The sequence below is a fragment of the Staurois parvus genome, unplaced genomic scaffold, assembly GCF_062004578.1.
Source record: "Staurois parvus isolate SC_StPar_1 unplaced genomic scaffold, SC_StPar_1.0 ptg000727l, whole genome shotgun sequence".
In the NCBI taxonomy this organism is placed as follows: Eukaryota; Metazoa; Chordata; class Amphibia; order Anura; family Ranidae; genus Staurois; species Staurois parvus.
Genome location: NW_028318523.1, coordinates 4,542,131 through 4,560,243, shown reverse-complemented (window position 1 = coordinate 4,560,243; position 18,113 = coordinate 4,542,131). Strand labels below are relative to the sequence as shown.

At 40.7% G+C, this 18,113-nt stretch overlaps 1 protein-coding gene across 1 annotated transcript in view; it reads left to right on the top strand.

The window, feature by feature from the left end:
- The window catches only part of CAMKMT (calmodulin-lysine N-methyltransferase), a 553,001-nt gene that overhangs the window by 425,210 nt on the left and 109,678 nt on the right, over positions 1–18,113 (top strand). Inside the window, exons 5-7 of the mRNA XM_089653930.1 lie at positions 355–409; positions 1,506–1,569; positions 11,906–11,972. Coding sequence (XP_089510056.1) covers positions 355–409; positions 1,506–1,569; positions 11,906–11,972 — 186 coding nt within the window. The remainder of the gene's footprint in view (positions 1–354; positions 410–1,505; positions 1,570–11,905; positions 11,973–18,113) is intronic.

Here is an 18,113-nt window from a genome sequence, read left to right as displayed (position 1 = left end):
TTAATAGAGAGTGCTATTGACAAAAGAACGAGAGAGTGGAGGAAAAAAAAAAAAAGGATCCTTCTCAGATTTTTTAGCTCAGCGGTGGCAGCGTTGCAGAAAACACTAATGAGGGAACCCCCTACTGGTTTGCCTGCTTTGTGACTTTTCTTTATCATAATTATTTTTAAAACGCAAAACACCATGAGGTCGCCTGGTACTGTCCCTGCAACTTGTTAACTTTTTTCTTTTTTCTTGCGATGCAACTACTATAGGTGACAATTTGTTACATAGATATCAGTGTGTGCATATAAATATATATGTATGTCTGCCCATTTTCTTCTCATTTGTAAGGCTTCCTTTCTGTTTTTGCAGGGACCTTGCTGTGTGTGAGCTAGGGGGTGGTATGACATGCATGGCTGGTCTCATGGTAAGTCTTTTCTCAATTCCAGTTCCATTCACAGGCTGGAACAAAAGGAGAGAACGGTTCCAGTGCCTCCAACATGCTGGGTCAGGAAACTGTCAACAGCATCAGCTGCGGTCAAGCTGGAGTCTTGAGAGAACTTCCCCAGTTGCCCCTGTATTTCACTCCGTATTGATTTTATGGTTGCCTCGGAGAGCAAAAAAAAAAAAAAAACGCTTTTCCTTGAGTGTAGTCAATATCTCTTGTTGTGACATTCCAATCCACAATATGTTACGTCTTGCTGTAGCTAAATCTTTTCCCTTTTTTTTTTTGTTTCTCCCCCTCCCTCCAGATTACAGTCCCATTTGCTAAAATACAGGAATAGCTTGCAAATCACAGTTGGAGCACTATGATATAGCTGCTAATGTTTTGCCTGCATTATTACACCAACAAACATGATCCAGAGCTCTCCGTAATTAGATTCTTTTGAGCTGGGATGGCCATTCAGAGACGCCGGTGACCATTCGAGTCGTGCATTCAGCAGATATTATGTCGCAGCCCAGTGCGTTAGACAAGTTTCTGTGTCTCTGCAAATAAAGGCATATTGTTACACTGATTGGCATTTGACAAACCTGTCGCATTTATACAATGTGTTGAGGTTACAGCCCAATGCGTGAGCATGTCAAGCTCACAAAAAAAAAAAAAAATTACCCTTACAAAGCCATCAGCCGCCAATACAAAGTTATATGAAGGGCATCCAGGCAGCCAGACAGAAAGAGGCTGAAAGGCAGAATGACAGGCCTTGTGTGATGGTTCCACTAGATAAACAGATCCCGCAAATGAAAGCCTCTCGGAATACCATCATCCGCTGTCACAATGCAATTACCCAACAGAATGATAGCAAGATAGAGACTCCCGCAAATGGAAAGATAAAAGTATTGACTGATTTGATTGAATGATTAAAATAATGCAGACATAAAATGAAAAAAGATTGAAGATTGTTACGGAGAAAGAAGATGGTGAAGAAGCATGATACTGAAAGCTTGTCAAACCTGCCTCCACTTCTCCATGCAGATGCATAACGTTCCGTCATTTGCCCCCGTCCCTCTTCTCGCCTTTTCAGGTCGCGGTTTCTGCAGAAGCCAAAGAGGTCCTGTTAACGGATGGTAATGAGAAGGCTATTAAAAGTATCCTTATTAAAAGTACTGGTGGGCTGGTATTTACTGTATGGGCAATAACTGGTATAGTCATAACATCAGAAATACAGTATGAACTTTTTGCATTGCGTCTGGCAATATGTCATAGAAGCTTTAACATGGTAATGCCGTTTCAAAAGTTATTTTCAAATATGACACTTTCACTTAAAGCTTAACTCCAAGATTCATTTCATATTAAGTAGTTTGGACCAAGCCGGTCCAAACTTAATTTTAACTTCACTAATACATGCGGCTGCTGTCAAGCTTTGACACGTAGCTTACAGTATATAAACTGTATGTAACATTGGCTACATACAGTATACAGTGCTGTGTTCCAGCAGGGGGAAGTGAACTTCCCATCCCATTCCTGGAACAAAATCGAGCCAGGCTGAGTGCTGTGTTCCAGCAGTGGTATGGGGACTTACTGTCAACACTGGCTGAGTGTTGTCCAGCCATTCACTGGAAGCTTTGTATTTTTATGAATGAATACAAAGCTTCCTCAGATTGGCGTAGGTGGAGATTGTGATGTCATCTGCCCACCTCTCCCTGCACACCATCTGTGTACAGAATGCCACCAGGTTGCCATATTGCATTGAATTTTACAGAAAATTACAGCTCTGCAAATTGAAAAGGAAAGATACTTTTTAATAACATTTAATTACAATTTGACTTGAGTGTCAATTTTATATGCTATAATTTGTATTATTTGCTATTTTTCCAAAAAAAGTGGATTTACCGTTTAAAGCTATTGGACCCGATTTAAAGTTAGGCAACTAGCATTTTTTAGGTGGAGATATTTACAATAGTAGCCTTCATATTTTCTTAGTACAGTCAAATGTTATCACAATAGTGACAGCACTACATTTCAAATCCTTAAAAGGAATGTAAAACATAGTGGTACTTGGTAAGATAAACATAAAACATTTCAATCAGAGAGGAGTTTGAAGGCAGACAGCTTCTGCTGTTCTTTGCCTTTTGAAAACCCATTGTATTTTATGTTTTTACTGACCCAGAACCATTATAATTTCTTGTTAATACCTCTGATTAGCTTTTACTGCATGGGCCTGGGGTTACAGTGCCTTGAAAAAGTATTCATAGCCCTTGACATTTTCCAAATTTTATCATGTTACAACCAAAACATAAATTTATTTTATTGAGATTTAGACCAACACAAAGTGGCACATAATTGTGAAATGGAAGACAAATAATAAATGGTTTTCCAAATTTTTTACAAATAAATATCTTAAAAGTGTGGCGTGCAATTGTATTCAGCCCCCTTTACTCTGATACCCCTAACTAAAATCTAGTGGAACCAATTGCCTTCAGAAGACATTTAAATAGTAAATAGAGTCCACCTGTGTGTAATTTAATCTCAGTATAAATACAGCTGTTCTGTGAAGTCCTCAGAGGTTTGTTAGAGAACATTAGTGAACAAACGGCATCATGAAGGCCAAAGAACACACCAAATAGGTCAGGGATAAAGTTGTGGAGAAGTTTAAAGCAGGGTTAGGTTATAAAAAAAATATCCCAAGCTTTCAACATCTCACAGAACACTGCTCAATCCATCATCCGAAAATGGAAAGAGTATGGCACAGCTGCAAACCTACCAAGACATGGCCATCCACCTAAAATGACAGGCTGGGCAAGGAAAGGATTAATCAGAGAAGCAGCCAAGAGGCCCATGGTAACTCTGGAGGAGCTTCAGAAATCCACAGCTCAGGTGGGAGAATCTGTCCACAAGACAACTATTAGTCGTGCACTCCACAAATCTGGCCTTTATGGAAGAGTGGCAAGAAGAAAGCCATTGTTAAAAGAAAGCCATAGGAAGTCCCGTTGGCAGTTTGCGAGAAGCCATGTGGGGGACACAGCAGACATGGAAGAAGGTGCTCTGGTCAGATGAGACCAAAATTGAACTTTTTGACCTAAAAGCAAAATGCTATGTGTGGCAAAAAACTAACTCTGCACATCACCCTGAACACACCATCACCACCGTGAAACATGGTGGTGGCAGCATCTTGTTGTAGGGATGCTTTTCTTCATCAGGGCCAGGGAAGCTGGTCAGAGTTGATGGGAAGATGGATGGAGTCAAATACATGGCAAACTTAGAAGAAGACCTGTTAGTCTGCAAATGACTTGAGATTGTGGTGGAGGTTCACCTTCCAGCAGGACAACGACCCGAAACATACAGGCAGTGCTACAATGGAATGGTTTAGATCAAAGCATATTCATGTGTTAGAATGGCCCAGTCAAAGTCTAGACCTAAATTCAATTGAGAATCTTTGGCAAGACTTGAAAATTTCTGTTCACAGACGCTCTCCATCCAATTGGACAGAGCTTGAGCTATTTTGCAAAGAAGAATGGGCAAATATTTCACTCTCTAGATGTGCAAAGCTGGTAGAGACATCCCCAAAATGACTTGCAGCTGTAATGGCAGCGAAAGGTGGTTCTACAAAGTATTGACTCTGGGGGGCTTAATACAAATGCACGCCACACTTTTCACATATTTATTTGTAAAACAATTTGAAAAGCATTTATGGTTTTCCGTCCACTTCACAATTATGTGCCACTTTGTGTTGGTGTATCACATAAAATCCCAATAAAATACATTTATGTTTTTGGTTGTAACATGACAAAATGTGGAAAATTTCAAGGGGTATGAATATTTTTCAAGGCACTGTATATGTCAGTAAATGTCTAAAGTCTGTTTTATGCAACAGGTAATCCAAGAAATATGTATTGTGTTATATTTCATTACCTATCCATATCATCCATGCTATTCTTGGTAAAGTCAGCCTATGATTCTGGTTCCTGGTTACTTTTCCAGCATGACTCCAAGACTGTACGTCCAGCCTCTTATGGTCAATTTACAAGGGGATAGCGAAACACAGCCTTCAGTGTTTTATATCAGTTGGCAACTTAATGGATATGATTTTTAAATGTTTTTTTTATCAAAGTCACGATAGTAGTGATCACGTTGAATTCTGATAGGCATGTTGAAGGGGAATCTCAATATCCTTGTAAGTTGTATTGCTTACTTAACAGTTTTTTAAGTCCTTAGGTGCTACAACCATTATACACAAAAAGGTAAAGTGTATCTAAGGATTAACTGTTTAATTTATTAGAGTAGTTGAGAGTCAGAGTCAGATCCCTTGTTTGGTTTTTATTTCTGGCTTTGTCCCCATGGATGAAATTCTTCCTTTCTGTTTGTCCTATTTACCTTTGTGTCCTCAACTGAAAATAAGAGAATATCCAAATTTTAAGTTGTTACTTAAACAAGAATAAAGATGAAATCTAACAATCAGGTGACAACTATCAGACAACTATCTCACTTTAGAGAGATTATCTCTTATTTTCTTCTATATATACAAGACAAGAAGTCAAGGGAAATAGATTCAACCTCAAATATTGGTGGAATTAAGATACAACCATAATAAAATCCTGGGGCTTCACCTCAGAACATACAAATACCAATACAATAGCCCAAAGTGGGACTCTAATTATGCCTCCTATGAGATCATACTGTATACTGCAAAGTTAAATAGTTTTTACAGTTTTTTTTTAACTTTGTCTATGCAATAAAATATTGTAATATTTTATTTTATTTAATCATATTGATAGAAGTCAAGGAAAATCACTTCAATGAGATGCAGAGGGTAAGGGAAAGACAGAAGATTTACCGTTCCTTACTATACAAACATTTTTTAAAAATTGACTTTATTTCTCTTGGTGCTTAGTAGCAGATTTAGCACAGTTTGTACCATGTTGATTGTCAGCATCTTGGCTAGGGTGCTTGTTCAACTCCCAAGAAGAGAGTTTTTTCTCATTTCTACTGTATCTACTGTACAGGAAGTCAAGGAAAATTGATTCAGCCTCATAAACTGGTGGAATTAACAAATACAGTCTTAATAATATCAGTATATCAATATGATAGCCCAAAATGGGATTCTAAGTATGCCTTCTAGGAGATCATATATAGCCATAGACACATTAAGAGAAATAAAATATTACAACCTTTTATTGTACATGCACGTGAAAGTTTTTTTTACAGAATTTCTTTAACTTTCTATCTGCAACAGAAGATTATAAAATTTTATATCTCTTGGTCTGTCTATGGTTATACAGTATACAGTATGATCTCCTGTGTGGTATAATTAGTGTCCCACTTTGGGCTATCATATTGGTAGACATCAAAGGAAATCACTTCAATGAGACTCAGAGGGTAAAGAAAAGACAGTAAATTGACATTTCCTTACTAAATCCAAAAATAAAAAAAACCTGTTGGTTCTAGATATACTTTATTATTATTGGTGCTTAGTGGCACATTTAGAACAGTATGTGCAATGTAAGATTGTCAGCACCTTGGCTTGGGTGCTCCGTTTCAACTCCCAAGAAAAGATGATGGGCAGGATGATGGAACCATTATCACCAGCCTCTGAAGGAAACCTAAAGAAACATGAGGAATACATACAGACAGAGTGGCTATAGTGTCAGTGGTGGAACCCAGATCCTTAGCAATGGCAAGCATCCAATCTGCCCTAGCATCAGAAATGTTCGTAAAACTATAGGCTTGCATGTAATTTCTGTAAAACCTGCAGAAATGTAAATCTTTACAAATTTATATATGGTTCAGTTTTTGCCATCAGCAATCATTTTCCATAGCAATGGTTTTCAGCAATGAGAGCCAATAAAACCTGAAAGTAAAGATTGTTAAAGCATATAACACGATTTATTGGTTAGTGAATCAAGTCAACATTTTGATAAAAGTTGCTGTTGGTATTTTTGAAATAAATTACAAAAATTGGGTAATTTTCCCCTGGCATTGTGAGTTTGGTTCTCACTAGGAGAATTTTATTGTGATTTATTTTTTCTTGTCTCACATTGCGTTAAAATGTTGCAGAGAGTTCGAACGCTTCCTTAACAGCTTTATGGCTGTAACATTACAATCTGTTTTTAAATATGCAACCAATCACATATGGCACCATTCATTTATACAATTACAGGATATTGCCTTTGGACTTGAACTGATTTTTCTATGAGACAGCTTTGTAGCATACACAGACAGCAGTAAAACTGAACTGTACAGTGTGAAGTGTAACTGGCACAGGCAATGATTTAGACAGTGAATCTGTTTGGGATTGAGAAATGATATGGAAGGCGTCTGTTTGCATTTGTTATCTGGATCCATTTAACTTGAAGTTGGGATGGTTGTATTACACATACACTATAGCTGCTTTTTGGTGTTTGACACAAAACTGTATTGTTTTAGTCAATTTTAATAAATGGGAAAATGGTGCAGCATGCAGATATCACTTACACCAAGCTAATTGTCAGACTGTTTTCAGTGTACTACCATGTTCACAACATGTTTATTAGTTTACTTCCAAGTTTTATTTTGGCCAAAGTAGATTGTAATGATGAAAGAAGTTGATCAAGGCTCCCAAAAGTGATATTTCTCTTTGTGATAAAGACTGGAGGGGTAAGCTACCTATTGAGTTTCTTTCATGTTTTGTGATTCCTGCAGTGAGATCTTTTCTGGCTCCCATGAGCCTTCCTAAGAGTTTTAGGCCTCACGCACACTGAGTGTTTTAAGCACGCCAGTAGCGTTAGATGTTTAAAGTCACGTTAAAAATGCGAGTTTTTCCACAGTTTTTAGCATTCATGCATTAGTGTTTAGCAGCGTTTTTACCACAGAAAAAAATTGGCTCAAAAAAAGCTAAAAAAACGCCAGTTTGGGGTAATTGTATTCTTATTGCAAATGTGTCTTTTGATAGCATCCACCTGCAAAGGTTCAGGAGTATTTGGATCTGGAGCACCTTTTCAGACCCTTCTGAGTGAACCGACACATCCCTCTATAACTCTGTCTCTGATTTGTTTGCATACATCATTTAATAAAGGCCTCGAGATCATCAGGAGTCTAGTCTGGGGTGCTCAACTTTTACTTGTCCTCGACGGAACTGACTTTGGATTCCAAGTAGTATCTGAAATCCAACGTTGGTCTTCAGTGGTGTACTCCATAATGGAGCTCCCACCCTGCCAAAAAACTGTGCAACCTTGCTTCAATATTGAAAACTTGATCCATAGCAATCACAAAAAAATTGATATCATACTAGATAGCATTGTCTTGCTGCACATTAAGGGAGCCCCATGCTAAGGTTTCCTCAGTCAGGAGGTTGATTATAAACAGCACCTTTTTCCTCTCAGACATGAATGCAGCAGGTTGCATCTGAAAGTATATGTGACATTGGTTAAAGCAGAGCTCTGGGCAAAAACTTCTTTGCATAGTTTAATTGCTGTTTTTCTACTTTCCTAGAATATGTAGTCCGTCTTCTGATTGACTGTACATTTTTTAAATCATGGGGTTAATTCCCTGTGTCTTCCGGTGGTTGCTATGCTTTGCATTGCCCCAGCCACTGGTCTTGGCACATCCCCTGGGAACAGAAGGTACTGTGACAGCCCAGCAAGGAGACAGACATCGGGCATCACTATTACCTGTGCCCATCCTGGGACACACAGGGGGAGATAAGGAATTTTATGGCCACTCTGTATAAGCAGAGGAGAACAGGGAAGGGAGCTAAGCTGCTACACAGATTTAACCCCATAGTTGCTGGGGTGGGAGCTAAGCCTTTGGGTAACAGGTAACCCCTTAGTTACCAGACACCTTTACATTGTACTACTAAAAGAACCCTCTGATTAACCTGTCTGGCAATTGAGGGGTTAACTGTTAGCCACAGGCTCAGCTTCCTCCCTGGCAGCAATAGGGCAATGGAATGTGTGCAGAAAGAGTACCGCGATGGAACATATGTGCAGAGAGTACAGGGATGGATCATGTGTGCAGAGAGAGCACAGCGATGGAACATGTGTGCAGAAATAGTACAGCAATGGAACATGTGTGCTGAGGGATACAAGGATGGAACATGTCTGCAGAGGGGATACAGGGATGGAACGTGTGCAGAGGGGTTACAGTAGTGGAACATGTGCATAGGGAGGTACAGTGGTGGAACATGTGTGCAGGGAGGGTGTAGTAATGGTGGAACAAGGACATTCTTCCCACTGACCACCAGTGTAGGGGGGACATTCTTCCCACTCACCACTGACGTTAGAGAGGCATTCTTCCCACTTACTACCAACATAAGAAGGGCATTCCTTCTACTAACCAGCGACATAAGAGAGACATTGTTCCTACTGACCACCACTGTCAGGTGGACATTTTTCCCACTGACTCTCAATGTATTGGTTTTAGTAAGGGTTACCCGGAAACCTGAAAATTACTTTTCCTATGGGGTAAAATGTTGAGAAGAACTGCTTTAAAATGTAAAAGTGATATAGCATAGAACAGCTACTGTAATGAAGCTGACCCTGCTAATTTATACCGTGCCACCTTACATGCCAACCCATGCTAAACCATGTTTAGTCACTACAACTGCTGGTACCTAGAACCGTCTTTAGTGACTCCACTGGACAGAGACTTTCCCCTCACTTCCTGTCCCTGTGACACCACTGAAGGGAGTCTTCCCCTCACTTTCTGACACTATGACCCCACTGGGGGGAGACTTCGTGTTTCTGTGACCCCAATGGAGGGAGACTTCCCCTTACTTTCTGTCCCTGTGACACCACTGGAGGGAGACTTCCTGTTTCTGTGACACCACTGGAGGGAGACTTCCCCTCACTTCCTGACCATGTGACCCCCATTGGATGGAGACTTCCCCTGACTTTCTGACCCTATGATCCCACTGGAGGGAGAATTACTTTACTGTGACCCAACTGGAAAGAGACATCCCCTCACTTCTTGTCCCTGTGGCACCACTGGAGGAGACTTCCTCTTTCTGTGACACCACTTGAGGGAGTTTTCTCCTCACTTCCTGACCCTGATACCCCACTGGAGGGAGACTTCCTGATCCTACAACCCCACTGGAGACAGTCTTGCTGTTTCTGTGACCCCATTGGAGGGAAACTTCCCCTCTCTTCCTGACCCTGTGACCTCACTGGAGGGACACTTCCTGTTTATGTGACCCATCTGGAAGGAGACTTCTGCTCACTCCCTGTCTCTGTGACCCCCACTGGAGGAACCCTGGCACAGGAACAGCTATAAAAACATTGTCAGAGGTTCAATGCTAAACATTCATAAGATTGTCACCTAACTGTCCTGCTGTGTGGTACTGAGCTGTGTGGCTGGAAAATGGGGGGGCGTGATTTATGTTGAAGTAGGCAAGTACACATTCAACATGCACAGGCCTAGTGTACGCGCCCACATTCAGTGCCGTTCCCAGAGGTTGATGGGAACTGTAGTTTCCTTTTACTGTAGAGAGAGGAGAGAATATGATATAATGATATAATCCCTGTTGTTACACCTCCTCCTTGGCCGAGCAGATGCTGTTCTCTTTTGTATTACAATGAAGACTTCCTAAAAAATTCAGTTTTTCAGACTTTTCTCTTCAATGGTAATGAATTTCACTAATGTATTAACTGTTTTGTGTAGGGAGGCGTGCTATAGGATGATTTGTTTGTCTATTACAGAGTTCTTCTTTAAGGAAACCTCTGTAATGATGACAGCCTTCACTGAGCTTGAGTGGTAGAGGCATACGTGTGTTAGCATCTACAGAAGCAGTATCCAGGGAATGTAAGTCCCGCAATTGTCTCTGAGCAGATCAATGATGTCCTCTTGTAGCCCTTTTACTGTAATTTGCAGCTCTGAAAATCTTTTCATGTAAGTAACACTAAACTCTTGCAGCTCTGCAATCTGCTGCCTAAAAGGTGCCACAGCAATTGCTAACGCGGCCTCCATGTTTGTGGCCAGATTGTTCTGTCAGGGTCTGGGATCAATCATGGAGACCAGTGGCTGTAGCAGTAGAAATGTTCATGTAGTAGTCAGCTGGATGAATACAAAAACAGATCTCCCTAGCAGGTAACACAGGCTCACCTGAGGTGTGAGGTCTAAGCCCTAGCCAGTCTTTGCCAGAGCTCCTGATTAATGAGAGGGTTTTGCTACGTGCTTCCAGGTCATGGAACTCTGGATTGCCCCAGCAGGAAGAGAGCAAGTGGGGGTCAGGTAGTGGATGAAGCAGATAGGGAACATGCAGAAGTGTAGTCGATGAACAAGCCAACCAGTAACCAGTAGTAGCTAGATGGGATCAGGTAGAAGCATAGTTGAAGAACAAGCCAAGGGTCCATAACAAGCGAAGATAAGGACAGTAGCAGGTATGCAAAGGAGCAAGATATTGACTGGAGAGAGCACAATAACCTGGCAAACAGGATTTTCAGAGACATGGCTTAAATAGGAAGCTCATGAGAGGAGCAAAGAGTTCAAGGTAAACCAGAAACAAGATGCAAAGTAAGGTTGCCCAAGGAATCAGGATGGAGCTCACAAGCATCTTAGGTGGCACAACAAGAAGAGTCACAACCAGACATCGCAGAGGCCCCAGGTTCAAGTCTGAATTCTGACAATAATTAAAGCAATTATTTAGAGGTTGGGGAAACAAATTGCATGTTTTACCTATACACCAGATTTTAGTTAAGAGAGAACTGGAGAGGAAAGACTGATTCAATTCCAAAACAGGGACAGTTCCTCCAATAAGGGACATTTGGAAACTGTGGTTCCCCAAGTACCAGAGAGATTTCTGAATGCTCGCAGAGCACCCTACTGTCATGGCCTTGAGTGCTTGAGTGTATGGCCGAAAAACATTAACATTAAATTATATAATTAAAGCTTCTGTTGGCTTTTGCATATGAGAACTACTTAATGTAACTGGTTTTTATGAATAAGTATTGTACACCTGCTGACGGGCAACCATATGTAGGTTTATAAGCAGCTAAGAGCTGCAAGTGGTTCATAAGTGACTAAGTTGGGGATCACTGAGGTAGATAAGTAGAGATGCATTAAAAAATGATCTACATTATTTCTCCTTTCTCTTGATAAAGAACATGTTGTACTGCATTTCGAATTTGTCTTTCCGTTACAGATTGTTTGATTACAAAGAAAGCATTTTGAGTGGTTCTCTACTTTATGGCCTACATACGACAAATAAAAACCCCTATTGCATCAGTCTCAGTGTATAAGCTAAACATCACAGGTGGCATTTTGTTGAAAAGGCTAACTCCATGCAGCAACATTGATTTCATTTTTGAAAATGATATTTGGTAATAAAAAACAGTTCTTTCCCTATTTATACCTCACTACTATTTTTATTCACACATTACTCATATTGAATGAATGGTTGGCAGCAATTATATAATCCTTCGATTCGGAGGCCAACTGGGCGCCAGCTATAAATCCCGAGTGAATTGGTAGAATGAAAGTCACAAAATGTTCTCCTTAACAAAGTCTGTACAGATGTGTCGCACATCATCTCAAGAAGACAAAATGCTGAGGTTTTTAAAAGTAATTTGGTGTCTACCAGGTAAGTTGTATGTATACATGAACCAGATCTTATTTCATTATGTCTACATTACTTTTTAGTGGCTCTGTTGAGTCTGGCCATTTGCTTTGGGAAGCTGATGTACATAATCTTTTTCTTTATGTGTTGAGTAAATTTATTTTGTAACCCTTACGTATAGAAGCAGAGTTTTTTAATTTATTTTTGTTCCTGTACAGGTTGGGACCTTTTATTATTACTAGAATTAACCACCATTTATTATGCATGAACTAACCTAGCATCATTGGGCACTTTTCTCATCTAAGGACTTGTTCATATGGGTGACCAGGAGAAAGTAGAGGCAAGTGGGTGAGCCATCCTTTTACGACCCCCTGACTAACCGCCTAAACAAGGACATGCAGCCGCTCAAGTCTGTACACAGGCCATGGCAAAAATTAAATACACTACTCACTTACATTGGGAGCATCGCAACCACTCTGCAACTACCTGAAATGCATGCAGTTGCTGTACAGTGGCTCAGCCTTTTCTGGATTAAAAAAGGCAGTGAGATGGCTCTTCCCAATGCCCACCTTTATCAAATAGCAACTCATCTAACCAGAGTATTAGACTGGTGTAGGAACTTCAAGGTGAAACAATGGGTCACCATGGAACAAGCAGTATTGTCTTTGCCTTTGGCTGTTCTTCCTTGGAGTCCCACACTTTCCTTGCCCACAGTGATTCAACATCTCACTGTAATGGCCACCTGGTGGATTTGCTGTAAGGCCTTCTGCATTTATAGTATCTCCCCAGCTCCTACCCCTTACTATCCAGTTTCGGGCAACCCAAACTTTGCCCTGGGAATGTCTGGACCAGTTTTTCTGTCTCTACGCCACCAGGAAATGTATTCTGCCACCCATTTTATCAAGAGACTCCAAATGGCTTGCTGCCACTCAAATATGTCTGGACCAATACTTCTTCAACCTGGGTTATTTTCAAATCTTCAACTCTCTCACTTCCTGCGTTCCTTGTCAGCAGCCTCTTCTTTTATGAGACTGTTGACTACCTATGAAAAGGAGTGCCAGGTTGAAGAGATATCTAGACATGCCCTTTCCCTATCTTACAAACTGTTACTCATAAAATCTTTGCAGCCACCCCCCCCCCTCCTTAGGTATCTAGATAAATGTAAAAATTACCTCCAACTATGCTGGACCCAGGCAGAGCGCAGAAAGATTTTGACCCTCTACTTTAAATCATCTATATGCAATTCATTTCAAGAACTGGGATATAAAATCTTAACCCGGTGGTACCGCAGCCCAAAACTGCTATACTGCTGATATTAGGTTGGAGCCTGCGTGCCACGCGGAGGTAAGTTAGTTCTGGTGGTGGGATCTGCTCAATACCACTTTTAAGGGCAGGATATTGAGATCTTTGTGTTCCTCCATGATAACATGGCAGGAGGGTTGGTGCAGTATAGTCGTTGGCGGGAATGATTATTTTGTTTTAAAAATACCGGCCAGTCACAGTGCTGGACCTAGTAGGAAACGTGCCCAGCACTATCAACCACCTTCATGATGGAAAAGGAAACTGCCTCCTTTCTGACCCCTATACACACCGCGCCTTTGTTGTATATGACACACTTCTGAGAAGGGTGTTTTTTTGTTTCCACAGTCCACATCTAATGTTTCGGCAACACCGCATGGAGTAAGTTAGTTCTGGCAGCGGGATCTGCTCAATACCTTTCACACTGCACAGGCTACTGCAGCTGCTGATTTGCACTTCCCAAGCCTGCCATTATAAAGCTCTAGCCTGCTTCTATACTGCCCTAGCCTTCCACTATAAAGCACTATCCTGCTTCTATATTGCCCCAGCCTGCTACTATACAGCCCTAGCCTGTCACTATACTGGCCTAGCCTGCCACTATACTGCCCTAGCCTGCCACTATACTATTCTAACCTTACACTATACTGATATAACCTGTTCCTATACAGCCCCAGCCCACCCTTATACAGTTTTAACCTGCCCCTATACTGCCCTAGCCTGACCCTGTGCAGCCCTAGCCTGCCCGTATAATGCCCGATATTGCCTTAGCCAGCCACTGTGCAGCCCCAGCCTGCCACTATACTGCCCTAGCCTGCCACTTTACTGTCCTAGCATGTCAATGTACTGTCCTATCCTCTCACTACACAGCCCTAGCCTCTAACTATACAGCCCTAGCCTGCCCCTTTACAGCCCTAGCCTGACATTATACTGCCCAAGCCTGCCCCTATACCTAGCCTGTAACTATACAGCCCTAGCCTGACACTATACTGCCCTAACCTGATACTATACTGCTTAAGCAGTATAATCCAACCGGGTGTCAACTATGCTAGCTACATCAGTACACACTGTATATTTAGTGGACATATTATATTACACATGACAACTTCATTACTTAATTGTTATGCAGCTGTGATTTTTTTTTCACCTTATTTTCTTTAAAATGCAAAATGATTGTTTATGTAATTATTGTCTGCAGTCTTCTTTTAAAACCTTGGGATCAGGGTTTATATGCTTACTTTTACTACTAGTGTTTTATTGTCCTAGTCTACTATTGTGTTTGTTTAGCCCTATAACTACAGCTTTCTTATATTTTATTAGAGAATTGCATTAGGTTAACAATATGCCGCTTGTAAACCCATGCCCATTTTAAATGAATGCCCTATCCCTAATTAAGGTACATTTTCTGCCTACAATGGCCTTCTGGAGCCACAGTGAAAGAAGGTGGCCCTTCATTTTTTTTTTTTAATGTTGGCAACTATGCAGTCTCACAAGCATCCATAAACTTTATGGAACAATCAGCTCAGATACTGGTTGTCCTGTAAGAGGAAACTGGGGCACCTGGTGGAAACTTCCCAGACACAGAAGGGGGATGGTATACCTAGTGATATTTGAATAATAAAGGGTAAAAGCATTAACGTCTGCACCGCCTGTCCTGCCAAAATGTGGCCTTACCTAATTTTGATTTGTTTATTTTATTGTTGTGAAACATCTAGAATATGGAAGAGATTTATAAAACAGATGAAATCACTAGTTTTAATAATATGAAATATGGAAGGTGGGTCATGTCACTGAGAAGCAATGAAGCATCTAAAACTCTTAAAAACAGCATAATTGTGTTTATACTTATTTTTGCTATTTCAGTCAATAGACTTTTATGATGTATAAAAGGTAATATTTTATGATATGTTTGCATAGAAAATACTGTTAACAACCAAGGACGTGTACAAATTTCCCTGCATGGAACTATTTGCATATAAATAAGATGTGTTTACAGTGGGTGAACTCAAATTCAGATTGGTAATAGAGGGAACATCATTTGTCAGACATCAGCAAGATTCCACACAACTTATTGCCAACACTACGTCTGAATGAGCCCCTTGTCATAAACCTGTATGGAAGTCATCTCTGACTCAGGTGACATCCTGTGATAGTTGTGTGGCTTAAATCATATGCTACATGTTATTGCATTTACATGAAAATAAGATTGATGGCATTTTAGATCGAATTCATCAGTACTCTGAGTACTAAACATATTCGCTCTTCTTTTCTTGACTTTTTGTCATAAGGAACTGTAAAATTGAAATTAAGTAGCATTGGTATGCAAAAAAAAAAAATCAGTCACTAAACTGCAAATGCATGCTTGGAAATAGCAATCTACCTTAAGGCTCGAATTTTTATTTATTTATTTTTTTTTAAGTCTAATAACATTCCCTCCTGAACAAAAAAAACTTTGTAAAGCATTTCTCATCCTCTTTACGATCCAGCACTGTCCCCCTCCATTGATGATCACCAAAATTGTTTCTTCCACTTTCATTGTACCTGGCCTTACAAGAAGTGGGAGAATTTTGTCGATCAGTGATGGAGTAAGACAGAGAAGACGCATCCCCGAAGGCCCATGGAATCAAGAATAGGAAGGTGCTTACATGCCCCAATGTTTTGTGCAGCTTTGAGAACTGCTTATTGCCTAGAGAGGATGAAGAGGAACCATGACTCCTCACATGATCTAGTTGAAGACAAGATACAGATACTTTTTTTTCACATACTAAGAGCTAACTATATCCTAGGCTTCTTATAGAAACATTCCAAAAATGAGAGGAATCTGGTGCACTTCTTACAGCCATAAACCTTAGATAATGGAGGGGGCTTATAGGAGCTGACGAATAGCGCTGCCAATCAAATATTCCAAAATTCAAAATATCACAAGCACACCCTTGTAGCCGTACAAAAACAGACATTTATGTGGCATCACACAGTTACGACACTTCATCTGGATTGCTACATCAGTGTGCTGGGGACATTTTGAACTATTTGAGTGACAGCACCATCCATCAATGTACTTAAAGTATAACAAATGACAAAACTTTTTTTTTTTTTGGATAGAGTGGAGGTGGAAAAAAATCTGACGGGTTATAACCCTCCCTTGCTCCATCCAAAATGAAAAAAAAAGTTTTGCCTATAGCTCTACTATAGCCTCCCTGGTGGTATTCCCGAATGTAGCTCGGGGTAAAGTTTCAGTACCACAAGCGGTAACCCCGAGCTACACTCGGGCTTACCATGCAGCGCTGCTCCGGGATCTGTTCTTCACTTACCTTGTCCTGCGCTCCCATGATGTCCCTCCTGCAGTGTCCCCTGTAATGTCCTCCGGTGGATGCTGGCATCTGTCATTTGGGTTCCGTCCTCTGCGAGCGTCGGGACGTATGGGGGATGGAACGGCAGGAAATTTGAAAATGACAAAAAGTGACAGTCACTAAATACACTAAAATCACATAGTATACCGTATCAAACCATTTCACATACATTTTGTCCCGAGTGCTTTGTCCTGTGCCCTGCCTGCATTTTTACTGTTCTTTCTGCTTGGAAACTGAGAAACGTCCAAAAAGCGTCCCTTTAGGTCAAAAGGTTTTAGACCAGCTAGAGAACAGCGATAGTAAATCAGAACTACTTGCAGAACTGATTGATAATGATTTGTGGGCAAATTCGTCATCAGACACTGAAAACGATTTTGCGACTTTGCTCAGTGATGTGCAAACTTGGCTCTCTATTTAAAATTTCAGTATTTTTGGTTTGATTATATTATTGAATTAGATTTATTATTATTATATTATTATTTTTTAGGATTATTTATCAAATTATATTTTATGATTTCGTGTTTCAAATTTTATCATACCCGGGATGTTTACTAGACTCTTGTTCGGACAGATTTCAGTGAGTTATTCCTAAAAATTACAGGCCTACAATAAAAAAAATACATATCTCCATGCAAAAAAGTGTACCGCTTTGAGCACAGAAATATGGACATAATCAGACCGCTAGGGAGGTTAAGTACTTTCCATTATCTAGCACTTTCAGTATTGAATCCCAGCAATGACTGCACTACTGTGTTTTTAAAAACTTTCTTAATACAAGGCTCTTAGCTCAGTCTGTTACGCTAGATACACAATGCATATGGAATAACAGCTTCCAATGATATTGTTACACTGCAAGGAAAAATGTTTTTTTATACTGCAAAAGAAGTTAAGCTGTTGTACGCTGACCCTAACAAAGCCTTTGATGCTGGTACATTTTTTGACCTATTAAGGGAACTTAAAGCAGAGCTCTACTTAAAAGGGGAAGTTCCGCTTCAAGCCTTTGTCTCCCGCTCCCCTTTAAGGATTTGCACCTTTGGGGATCAGTGGGGGGGGGAGCAGGAACCCAAATTTGACAGATACCTGCTCCCACTTCTGCTGTGATCACCTAGGCGATCAGAAGCAGAAGTTGTTCTCCCCCCCGTAGTCTTCTAGGACACATGACAGGTCCCAGTAGACTAAGGGGCCATTCACAATATGCAGCGCTTCTTGCACATGCGCAGTGGGTTCCCTGCTGTGAAGCCCCAAGCTGTCACAGCCAGGTGCCAACACTGAAGATCCCGGCGCCAGGTAGAGAAGACGGCCGGTGAAACCAGCCGTGGTGAGGACACCGCTGGACTGAGGGAAAGGTAATTGTCTGTATTTTAAAAGTCAGCAGCTGCAGTTTTTGCAGCTGCTGACTTTTATTTTTTTTCTTTTCAGGTGGAACTCCGCTTTAAGACACTATGGAATAAGCGTTGTAGAGATGCATAGACAGATATTTGGAAGTATTGTTATCAGGGAAAATTTTCAAGAGGGTTTT